Source organism: Tursiops truncatus, chromosome 9 (genome assembly GCF_011762595.2).
Source record: "Tursiops truncatus isolate mTurTru1 chromosome 9, mTurTru1.mat.Y, whole genome shotgun sequence".
Classification (NCBI taxonomy): domain Eukaryota; kingdom Metazoa; phylum Chordata; class Mammalia; order Artiodactyla; family Delphinidae; genus Tursiops; species Tursiops truncatus.
The window spans coordinates 23,653,376-23,666,512 of record NC_047042.1 but is presented as its reverse complement, the minus strand read 5'-3'; the positions used below and the strand labels follow the sequence as shown (position 1 = coordinate 23,666,512).

General features: G+C 38.6%; 1 protein-coding gene across 1 annotated transcript in view; it reads left to right on the top strand.

Annotated features, from left to right (window-relative positions):
- SEMA3C (semaphorin 3C) overlaps positions 1-13,137 on the top strand; it is a 187,576-nt gene that overhangs the window by 127,741 nt on the left and 46,698 nt on the right. The window contains exon 12 of the mRNA XM_019940507.3: positions 1,254-1,476. Coding sequence (XP_019796066.1) covers positions 1,254-1,476 — 223 coding nt within the window. The remainder of the gene's footprint in view (positions 1-1,253; positions 1,477-13,137) is intronic.

Sequence of the window (13,137 nt, the reverse complement as noted above, 5' to 3'; positions counted from 1 at the left end):
CAGCACCTCCCAGCCTACCCATGAGTTTGGCCTCAGATGCTCTGTAAATGGAATCCTCTTCTCAGAAGCCCTTGTCATGCTTCCTTTCCAGAACTGCTGAAACTGTCCAGCAGTCATTTTTAGATCTCATAATTGCTTTCTCTCTGCCCCTTTAAACTTGATGCTCTGAATCTTTCCTCTCCTCCCCAGAACCGAGACGCCTGTTTCATACAGCCCCTGCACCAAAATTGGATGCCAGATATAACAGAGTAATTCACTCATTCAACTACTCTTTGTGGAATATTTAATATTCTTCAGCTTTATTATAGGTCTGAGGGTGAAATCATGAACAAAATTTACCCAGTTAAGACTAATTCACAGCTTACATTGTAGAGGAAGAAACAGACAATAAAGATATAAGCAACAAATATATTACACACAGGTAAATAGAGCTGTGATGAAAAATAAAGCAAACTAAGGAGATGGAGAGTGGAGATGGCGATGGGGAGCTATTTTTGTATGTGTCATCACCTTTACGGAAGTAACTGTTGAACTGAGAACTGAATGAGGCAACAGAGAAAACCGCGGAGCAAGTACCAAGGTCCTAGAGCAGGAGCTGGCTTGGGACTCAGGAAGGGCAAGAACTATGGGAGGGGTAGATGCAGATGCAGGCCAGACATTCAGGGGCTTATAGCCAGGCTAAGCTGTTGGGATTTTATTCTGAGAGTAATGGAAATCACTGGAGTGTTTTCCAGAGGGAAATTATAAAGTCTGGTTTACCATATCCAATCCAAGGTCCAACTTCGGAGAGCCCTCTTTTGGGAGAGGGGATCAGATAGAATAAAACTCTCGCAGGTTAGAGTTCTGATTGAATTTGATAACAATAATCTAATTTATTTTAGCCAGTAGCAGCATTAGATTATATCCACAAGGGTTTTTTTTATAACAACACTGGACCTGGTGCAGAATAAGAAACAGAAAAGTGATGGATGAGAAGGGTGAAAATTTATACCGTATACCAAATGGTGTCAGCTCCTCTCTGAAAACAAACAGTGCAGGATAAGTGGACTTAGCCTATTTAAATGATCAAATTATACACCTTATTTTCTACAGATAGTACTATGCATAATCATGCAGTTTTCTCCTCACTCGGTAGCAAATACACTTAAAACAGCTTGAGCTTCTAAGTATTTTGAAAAATAGAGGTCTTCTGATTATTATTAAAATAAAGCCACTATTGTATTAACTTAGTCCTTTAAATTTTTTTTTTTTAGTGCCCAGGAGGAGCATTTACACCCAATATGCGAACCACCAAGGAGTTCCCAGACGATGTTGTCACTTTTATTCGGAACCACCCGCTCATGTACAATTCCATCTACCCAATCCACAGAAGGCCTTTGATTGTTCGTACAGGCACTGACTATAAGTACACAAAAATAGCTGTGGATCGAGTGAATGCTGCCGATGGTAGATACCATGTTCTGTTTCTCGGAACAGGTAAGTATTTGAGCTCAAACTAGCTTAATGTGTAGTAAAAGAGCGTACTTGCTACGGGCATGATATTGAAATCAGAAAAACTCCAGTGTTTACATGTGTCTGACTCTGAGGTGTTTCATGCTTCAGTTTCTACATCTGTAAAATGGAGTTAAGATAAATTACTTTATAGGATTGTTGTGAGGAACAAATGGGTTAATATATGTAAAGCACCTAGAACTATTCCTGGCATATATTGTGGTGAAATAAGGTAATGAGATGAATGAAGGGATGGGAAATTTTAAGCATGAGTGTTCTCTCAACTAAAACAAATACTGTGACCGCTTCATAAACACATGGAGCCATATATGCTTTCCTGCCATCTCCAGGACGTTTCTTTATCAATTATATTAGTATATACTTTATTCTTCCATTTCATCCTCCACTGAATTCTTGGTTTAGAAACCTTACGCTAGCAAATGAAACTAGACCTGTACCTTCACCTACTGCCACCTCTGCTATACTGCTGATTTCTCCAAGGTCTTCAGTGTTCCCATGACAAGAAAATCCAAAATCCTTTAACCACTGAAATGCCTCCATATCCTCTTTGCCTCATTTGGCGTTTTAGAATCACCCTACCTGTTGCTTCAGCCACAAGGCACATAATTTTCCTCTGTCTCGAGCAGTTCTCTCTCAGTTTCCTTCAGTAGCCTGGCTTTCTCCTCCCCATGAGTGTAGGTGTTTCCTGAGGTTCTCTGCATGGTCCTCTTATTTTTATGTATTCTTTGGCCATCTCCTTCATTCATTTGGTTTTCATTAGTCTGTGCAAACAATCCCAGATGTGTATCTCTAGTCCTTGCCATTTTGTGAGCTCAGTATTTGCATTTACAACTTATTATTAGGTAACACAAGTTGTATGACAGGTTGACATTTCAAACATCATGCTTCAAACTCAGTTTATTCAATTCTAAAACTCTTTAACCAGTGCTTAATCCAGTCTCCCATATTTGTATTCATTACCACACATTCCTTTCAAGGTTCTGTTTCTCCTTCATATGTCATTTCTCTCTAGGCATATCACAGTACCGGGTAACCTCAGTAAATATTTGTCAAGATGAACTGGAAATCATAACTATATCCACTGCAACACGTACAATGAAATGAATTCATAACTGATTGCAAAAGCTAATCTTCACTTGCATAAAACTGTGTTCTCCAAAGATGTTGCTTCCATATAAATAACTATAAAGAGTTTCTTTTAGCCTTGATTCTGATCATCCAGTGTGGAAATTGCATTTGAAAAAAAAATTTTTTTTCCTGAAGTGATGAGGTCATTTAGAGTCACACCTCTCTCTAATGTCTCATATTACTCAGAAAAAAATGACTGTTTTCTTATTTTCCTTTTGAAGACTGTCTTAAATGTAGACTCTTTTCTTCCCCAGTTTTATTGAGATATAATTGACATACATTACTGTATAAATTTAAGGTACACAACATAATGGTTTGACATATATATTGTGAAATGATTATTGCAATAAGTTTAGTTAACATCTGTCATCTCATATAGATACAATAAAAAGAAAGAAAAAAAATTTTTTCCTTCTAATGAGAACTCTTAGAAATTATTCTCTTAATAGCTTTCATATATATCATACAGCAATGTAACTGTAGTACATCCCAAAACTATGGGGGTGTATGTTACATCCCTAGTACTTAGTATCTCATAACTGGAAGTTTGTACCTTTTGATTGCCTTCATTTAATTCTCCCTCTCTCCACATCTGGTAGTGAATGTGGTTTTTCATTTTGTTTTTGTTTCTTTATATTACACATATAAGTGAGTGCATAAAATACTTGTCTTACTCTGTATGACGTTTTTTCACCTAGCATAATGCCATCAATTTCAATCCACGTTGTCACAAATGGCAAGATTTCATTCTTTTTATGGCAGAGTAATATTTTAAACCACACTTGTTTTTCTATTCATCTGTCAACAGACACTTAGGTTATTTCCACATCTTGGCTATTGTGAATAATGCTGCAGTGAACATAGAGGTGCAGATATCTTCTCCAGTTAGTGTTTTTGTTTCTCAGAGGTGGACTCTGATATCACATTCAGGTTGTTTTTTCATGAAAGTCTACATAAAATATGTAGGTTTCATGGATGGAATTTTTTAGTCTTTATAAACTGTTCAGCAGTGTTTATTTAGATAGAAGGCAGTAAGAAACATGTTTTCGCACAAATTCTTTGGCTTTTCTTACCACATAAGTATCTGGCACCTTTACATAGACTTTTTATGTTGGTATTTAAGAACTTGTATCATTTTGGAGACCTTCAAGATGGCGGAAGAGTAAGACGCGGAGATCACCTTCCTCCCCACAGATACATCAGAAATACATCCACATGTGGAACAACTCCTACAGAACACCTACTGAACGCTGGTAGAAGACCTCAGACTTCCCAAGAGGCATGAAACTCCCCATCTACCTGGGCAGGGCAAAAGAAAAAATGAAAAACAGAGACAAAAGAATAGGTATGGGACCTGCACCAGTGGGAAGGAGCTGTGAAGGAGGAAAGGTTTCCACACACTAGGAAGCCCCTTTGCGGGCGGAGACTGCGGGTGGTGGAGGGGGGAAGCTTCGGAGCCGCGGAGGAGAGCGCAGCAACAGGGGTGTGGAAGGCAAAGCAGAGAGATTCCTGCACAGAAGATCGGTGCTGACCAGCACTCATCAGCCCGAGAGGCTCGTCTTCTCACCCGCTGGGGCGGCTGGGGGCTGGGAGCTGAGGCTCCGGCTTTGGCAGATCCCAAGGAGAGGCCTGGGGTTGGCTGCGAGAACACAGCCTGAAGGGGGCTACTGCTCAATAGCTAGCCGGGAGGGAGTCCGGGAAAATGGCTGGAACTGCCTAAGAGGCAAGAGACTATTGTTTCGGGGTGTGCAAGGAGAGGGGATTCAGAGCAACACCTAAATGAGCTCCAGAGATGGACGCGAGCCGCAGCTATCATCACAGACCCCAGAGATGGGCATGAGACGCTAAGGCTACTGCTACAGCCACCAAGAAGCCTGTGTGTGAGCACAGGTCACTATCCACACCTCCCCTCCCAGGAGCCTGTGTGGCCCACCACTGCCAGGGTCCCGTGATACAGGAACAACTTCCCCAGGCAAACACACGGTGTGCCTCAGGCTGTTGCAACGTCATGCTGGCCTCTGATGCAGCAAGCTCGCCCTGCGTTCTGTACCTCTCCCTCCCCCAAGCCTGAGTGAGCCAGAACCCCCTAATCGGCTACTATTTTAACCCTGTCCTATCTGAGCAAAGAACAGATGCCCTCAGGTTACCTACACGCAGAGGCAGGGCCAAATCCAAAAATTGAACCCCAGGAGCTGTGCGAACAAAGAAGAGAAAGGGAAATCTCTCCCAGCAACCTCAGGAGCAGAGGATTAAATCTCCACAATCAACTTGGTGAACCCTGCATCTGTGGAATACCTGAATAGACAACGAATCACCCCAAAATTGAGGCGGTGGACTTTGGGAGCAACAACATATGTATTTTTTTGCTTTTTCTCTTTTTGTGAATGTGTATATATATGCTTCCTTGTGTGATTTTGTCTGTATAGCTTTGCTTTTACCATTTGTCCTAGGGTTATCTCTGTCCAATTTTTTTTCTTTAAGTATAGTTTTTAGCTCTTGTTATCATTGATGGATTTGTTTTTTAGTTTGATTGCTCTCTTCTTTCTTTCTTTTTTCTTTTCTTTTTAATTTTTTTCTTTTTAATAATTATTTTTACCTTTTTATTTTAATAACTTTATTTTATTTTATATTATATCTTTCTTTCTTTCTTTTTTTGTCCCTTTTCCTCTGAGCCGTGTAGCTGACAGTGTCTTTGTGGTCTGGCTGGGTGTCAGGCCTGTGCCTCTGAGGTGGGAGAGCCAAGTTTAGGACATTGGTCCAGCAGAGACCTCCCGGCTCCATGTAATATCAAATGGAGAAAGCTCTCCCAGAGATCTCCATCTCAACACTAAGACCCAGCTCCACTCAACAACCAGCAAGCTACAGTGCTGGACACCCTATGCCAAACAACTAGCAAGACAGGAACACAACCCCACTCATTAGCAGAGAGGCTGCCTAAAATCATAAGGTCACAGACACCCCAATACACACCACTGAACGTGGCCTGACCCACCAGAAAGACAAGATCCAGCCTCATCCACCTGAACAAAGACACTAGTACCCTCTACCAGGAAGCCTACACAACCCACTGAATGAACCTTAGCCACTGGGGGCAGACACCAAAAACAATGGGAACTATGAACTGGCAGCCTGCGAAAAGGAGACCCCAAACAAAATAAGTTAAGCAAAATGAGAAGAGAGAGAAACACACAGCAGATGAAGGAGCAACATAAAAACCCACTAGGCCAAACAAATGAAGAGGAAGTAGGCAGTCTACCTGAAAAAGAATTAGAGTAATGATAGTAAAGATGATCCAAAATCTTGGAAATAGAATGGAGAAAATACAAGAAACGTTTAACAAGGACCTAGAAGAACTAAAGAGCAAATAAACACTGATGAACAACACAATAAATGAAATTAAAAATTCCCTAGAAGGAATCAATTGCAGAATAATGGAGACAGAAGAACGGAAAGTGACTTGGAAGATAATATAGTGGAAATAACTACTGCAGAGCAGAATAAAGAAAAAAGAATGAAAAGAATTGAGGACAGCCTTAGAGACCTCTGGGACAATATTAAATGCACCAACATTCGAATTATAGGGGTCCCAGAAGAAGGAGAAAAAGAAAGGGGCTGAGAAAATATTTGAAGAGATTATAGTTGCAAACTTCCCTAATATGGGAAAGGAAATACTTATTCAAGTCCAGGAAGCACAGAGAGTCCCATACAGGATAAATCCAAGGAGAAACACACCAAGACACATATTAATCAAACTATCAAAAATTAAATACAAAGAAAAAATATTAAATGCAGCAAGGGAAAAAACAACAAATAACATACAAGGGAATCCCCATAAGGTTATCAGCTGATCATTCAGCAGAAACTTGGCAAGCCAGAAGGGAGTGGCAGGACATATTTAAAGTAATGAAAGGGAAAAACCTACAACCAAAATTACTCTACCCAGCAAAGATGTCATTCAGATTCAACGGAGGAATTAAAACCTTTACAGACAAGCAAAACTAGGAGAATTCAGCACCACGAAACCAGCTTTATAACAAATGCTAAAGGAACTTCTCTAGGCAGGAAACACAAGAGAAGGAAAAGGCCTACAATAACAAACCCAAAACAATTAAGAAAATGGGAATGGGAACATACATATCGATAATTACCTTGAATGTAAATGAATTAAATGCTCCAACCAAAAGACGTAGACTGGCTGAATGGATACAAAAACAAGACCCATATATATGCTGTCTACAAGAGACCCACTTCAGACCTAGGGACACGTATAGGCTGAAAGTGAGGGGATGGAAAAAGATATTCCATGCAAATGGAAATCAAAAGAAAGCTTGAGTAGCAATTCTCATATCAGACAAAATAGACCTTAAAATAAACACTATTACAAGAGACAAAGAAGGACACTTCTTTGGAAGGGATCAATCCAAGAAAAAGATATAACAATTGTAAATATTTATGCACCCAACATAAGAGCACCTCAATACATATGGCAAATGCTAACAGCCGTAAAAGGGGAAACCAACAGTAACACAATCATAGTAGGGGGCTTTAACACCCCACTTTCACAATGGACAGATCATCCAAATAGAAATAAATGAGTAAACACAAGCATTACATGATACATTAAACAAGATGGACTTAATTGATATTTATTGAACATTCCATCAAAAAACAACAGAATACACTTTCTTCTCAAGTGCTCATGGAACATTCTCCAGGATAGATCAGATCCTGGGTCACAAATCAAGCCTTGGTAAATTTAAGAAAATTGAAATCGTATCAAGTATCTTTCTGACCACAATGCTATAAGACTAGATATCAATTACAGGAAAATATCTGTAAAAAATACAAACACATGGAGGCTAAACAATACACTACTAAATAACCAAGAGATCCCTGAGGAAATCAAAGAGGAAATTAAAAAACACCTAGAAAAAAATGACAATGAAAACACGATGACCCAAAACCGATGGGAAGCAGCAAAAGCAGTTCTAAGAAGGAAGTTTATAGCAATACAGTCCTACCTCAAGAAACAAGAAAAATCTCAAATAAACAACCTCATATTACACCCAAAGCAATTAGAGAAAGGAGAAGAAAAAAAACCCCAAAGTTAGCAGAAGGAAAGAAATCATAAAAATCAGATCAGAAATAAATGAAAAAGAAATGAAGGAAACCATAGCAAAGATCAATAAAACTAAAAGCTGGTTCTTGAGAAGATAAAAAAAAATTGATAAACCATTAGCCAGACTCATCAAGAAAAAGAGGGAGAAGACTCAAATTAATAGAATTATAAATGAAAAAGGAGAAGTAACAACTGACACTGCAGAAATACAAAAGATCATGAGAGATTACTACAAGCAACTCTATACCAATAAAATGGACAACCTGGAAGAAATGGACAAATTCTTAGAAAAGCACTACCTTTCGAGACTGAACCAGGAAGAAATAGAAAATATAAACAGACCAATCACAAGCACTGAAATTGAGATTGTGATTAAAAATCTTCCAACAAACAAAAGCCCAGGACCAGATGGCTACACAGGTGAATTCTATCAAACATTTAGAGAAGAGCTAACACCTATCCTTCTCAAACTCTACCAAAATATAGCAGAGGGAGGATTACTCCCAAACTCATTCTACAAGGCCACCATCACCCTGATACCAAAACCAGACAAGGATGTCACAAAGAAAGAAAACTACAGGCCAATATCACTGATGAACATATATGCAAAAATCCTCAGCAAAGTAATGGCAAACAGAATCCAGCAGTACATTTAAAGGATCCTAAACCATGGTCAAGTGGGATTTATCCCAGGAATGCAAGGATTCTTCAATACATGCAAATCAATCAATGTGATACACCATATTAACAAGTTGAAGGATACAAACCATATGATCATCTCAACAGATGCAGAGAAAGCTTTCAACAGATTTCAACACCATTTATGATAAAAACCTTCCAGAAAGTAGGCACAGAGGGAGCTTACCTCAACATAATAAAGGCCATATATGACAAACCCACAGCCAACATCGTCCTCAATGGTGAAAAACTGAAACCATTTCCACTAAGATCAGGAAAAAGACAAGGTTGCCCACTCTCACCACTCTTACTCAACATAGTTTTGGAAGTTTTAGCCACAGCAATCACAGAAGAAAAAGAAATAAAAAGAATCCAAATTGGAAATCAAGTAAAACTGTCGCTGTTGGCAGATGACATGATACTATACATAAAGATGCTACCAGAAAACTACTAGAGCTAATCAATGAATTTGGTAAAGTAGCAGGATACAAAATTAATGCACAGAAATCTCTGGCATTCCTATACACTAATGATGAACAATGTGAAAGAGAAATTAAGGAAACACTCCCATTTACGATGGCAACAAAAAAAATAAAATACCTAGGAATAAACCTAACACCTGTATGCAGAAAACTATAAGATGCTGATGAAAGAAATTAAAGATGATACCAACAGATGGAGAGATATACCATGTTCTTGGATTGGAAGAATCAACATTGTGAAAATGACTATACTACCCAAAGCAATGTACAGATTCAGTGCAATCCCTATCAAAGTACCAATGGCATTTTTCACAGAACTAGAACAAAAAATTTCACAATTTGTATGGAAACATAAAAGACCCCAAATAGCCAAAGCAATCTTGAGAAAGAAAAACGGAGCTGGAGGAATCAGACTCCCTGACTTCAGCCTATGCTGAAGTAATCAAGACAATATGGTACTGGCACAAAAACAGAAATTTAGATCAATGGAACAGGATAGAAAGCCCAGAGATAAACCCACGCACATATGGTCACCTTATTTTTGATAAAGGAGGCAAGAATATACCATGGAAAAAAGACAGCTTCTTCAATGAGTGGTGCTGGGAAAACTGGACAGCTACAAGTAAAAGAATGAAATTAGAACACTCCGTAACACCATACACAAAAATAAACTCAAAATAGATTAAAGACCTAAGTGTAAGGCCAGACACTATAAAACTGTCAGAAGAAAACATAGGCAGAACACTCTATGACATAAGTCACAGCAAGATCCTTTTTGACCCACCTCCTAGAGAAATGGAGATAAAAACAAAAATAAACAGATGGGACCTAATGAAACTTAAAAGCTTTTGCACAGCAAAGGAAACCATAAACAAGACGAAAAGACAACCCTCAGAATGGGAGAAAATATTTACAAATGAAGCAACTGACAAAGGATTAATCTCCAAACTTTACAAGCAGCTCATGCAGCTCAGTATCAAAAAAACAAAAAACCCAATCCAGAAACGGGCAGAAGACCTAAACAGACATTTCTCCAAAGAAGATATACAGATTGCCAACAAACACATGAAAGGATGCTCAACATCACTAATCATTAGAGAAATGCAAATCAAAACTACAATGAGGTATCACCTCACACCTGTTAGAATGGGCCTCATCAGAAAACCTATAAACAACAAATGCTGGAGAGGGTGTGGAGAAAAGGGAAACCTCCTGCACTGTTGATGGTAATGTGAATTGATACAGCCACTATGGAGAACAGTATGGAGGTTCCTTAAAAAACTAAAAATAGAAATACCATACGACCCAGCAATCCCACTCCTGGGCATATACCCTGAGAAAACCATAATTCAAAAAGAGTCATGTACCACAATATTCACTGCAGCTCAATAACCAGGACATGGAAGCAACCTAAATGTCCATCAACAGATGAATGGATAATGGCACATATATACAATGGAATATTACTCAGCCATAAAAAGAAACGAGATTGAGTTATTTGTAGTGAGGTGGATGGACCTAGAGTCTGTCATAGAGAGTGAAGTAAGTCAGAAAGAGGAAAACAAATACCGTATGCTAAAACATATATATGGAATCTAAAAAAAAAAAAAAAAGAAAAACGGTTATGAAGAACCTAGGGGCAGGTCAACAATAAAGGCACAGACGTAGAGAATGGAGTTGAGGACACGGGGAGGGGGAAGGGTAAGCTGGGACGAAGTGAGAGAGTGGCATGGACTTATATACACTACCAAATGTAAAATAGATTGCTCGTGGGAAGCAGCCGCATAGCACAGGGAGATCAGCTAGGTGCTTTGTGTCTACCTAGAGGGGTGGGATAGGGTGGGTGGGAGGGAGACGCAAGAGGGCCGAATTATGGGGAGATATATATATATATATATATATATATATATATACACACATACACATAGAGCTGATTCACTTTGTTATACAGCAGAAACTAACACAGCATTGTAAAGCAATTATACTCCAATAAAGATGTTAAATGAAAAAAAGAAAAGAAAAAACTTGTATCATTTTCAAAAACAGTATTTAGGCATCTGTTTTGAATTGTAGTGGGAAGCATCACTAATGCTTGCTTACAAAGCCACATAAGTCTCTTGAAGACTGTATCCTATTTGGAAAGTGCATGTTATGACAGTGCCTCTGCCAACAGCACCTTTCTGAATAGATGGTAACTCACTTAACCATTGAACCTTATCCTCATGGTTATATCAAACCACATTGTAATTTTTTTTTTTTTTTTTCGGTACGCGGGCCTCTCACTGTTGTGGCCTCTCCCGCCGCGGAGCACAGGCTCCGGACGCACAGGCCCAGCGGCCATGGCTCACGGGCCCAGCCGCTCCTCGGCATGTGGGATCCTCCTGGACGGGGGCACGAACCCGTGTCCCCTGCATCGGCAGGCGAACTGTCAGCCACTGCGCCACCAGGGAAGCCCCACATTGTAATTTTTAAAAGTGACTTCAACTTTCGTGAAACTCTAACAAACAGTATATCGTGATGAAATATTTTCTGCCTGAGTAGATCTTGGATTTCTGGTGATATTTCTTCAGGAGACAGTTCTCTGTGCTTGTTTGCTGCTAAAAGTGAATAAAATAGCCTTTTCTGAAATAGAACTTAGGAGAAACACAGGTCACTGTTCCCAGGATTTCTTAGCTTTGTGTATCTAAATGTCTTAGGAAGGATATAATATGTCTTGGGTGTTGTCAAATCCCCAAGTACAAAATAGCCCTTTAATTGTTATAAATAAATAATGATGCTTCAATTATTCCCACAATGAAGCAAGCTTCTCTCATGGCTTCCCTTTTCTGGGCCTTCATGGAGAATTTAAGGAAATTTGATGAAGACATTGGTTGTCAAAAAATTTGCCATAGGAAAAACTTATGTGACAGGTCATTGGAATGCAAATACGTATCTTGTAACTGTATCCGCTTTGACTATTATGAATGATTTGTAGTTCACAGAATCTCCATGGTAGTTGTGTGGGCTCAATGCCCAATAACTGTTACAGTTAGTCCATTACAGTGTACTACTCTGGCTGAGCTTGAGAGGCTGGTAATCTGTCTTTTCGCCCTTCTAGGACTGCCTCATTAGTTTTTGTGTGCTGTCAGCTGACACAATAAACAAACAAATAAATACATACATACCTACGTATGTACATATGTACATTTATAAGTAAATAAATAGAAGGAAGAGAGGGAGGGAGGGAGGGAGGGAGGGGAGAAAGAAAAGTAAGCTTTGTCCTGTCATCTTTTATTTCTTAGTTTACATTATCAATGTCTAGTCTAGGGATCAGAAAACTACAACATGGGCCAGATCTAGCCCACTGCCCTCTGCAAGTATGGTCTGTAAACTAAGAATGTTTTGCATTTTTTAACGACTGTAAAAAAATTACAAGAAGAATGTTACATGAGCAGTGAAAATCATAAGATTTTTATATTTTAGTGCCCACAAATAAAGTTTTATTAGACCACAGCCACGTTCATTCATTTACATTTTGTCTGTGGCTACTTTTGTGCTACTACAGCAGAGTTGAGTAGTTGCCAGAGGCTGCTTAGCCCAAAGAGCCTAAATTATTTATTATTTGGGTTTTTACAGAAAAAAATTGCTGACTCCTGTTTTATTTAATAATTATATAATTTTAGAAAAATTAAGACTTCTGAAAGAAGCTATTTTCTAATATGTAGCTATAATACAAGAATTTGTAATGTTGCTTCATATAAATACATCTTCTTTAATCTTGAGTAAAAAATGTTCTGCTCTTCTATTAAAACTTAAACTAGAAACCAAGTTTACTTAATTATTTTCCCATTCATTCCTGCTACTACATCCCCTAAAAAGGAGCACAGGTTGAAAAAAATGTAATTTATAATCAGTGCTTTCTAAAATTTGGTATTATTTGTTGATATTCTGTAGCATTTTTGGTTTTTCGTTTTTTGTTTTTTAGTTTTTAGTATTTAGGGCGATGGGTATTTTTATGTTCCTTACTCTTTTTTTTTTTTTTTTAATTTTAGGAAGGGCTATAAAACAGCAGGCAAGGGTTCTCATAGGATTAACATTTCTATTTTAACTTTGCCACCTACTGCTTACGTCCAGGCTATTTGTTCAAAGCCAACTATAATGCACAGTGAAGAGATTTTTGCCTGTTTTCCTTTTGCCTCTGGAGTTATGAAAATATTTAAGTGTCTAGGTCAATTTCAG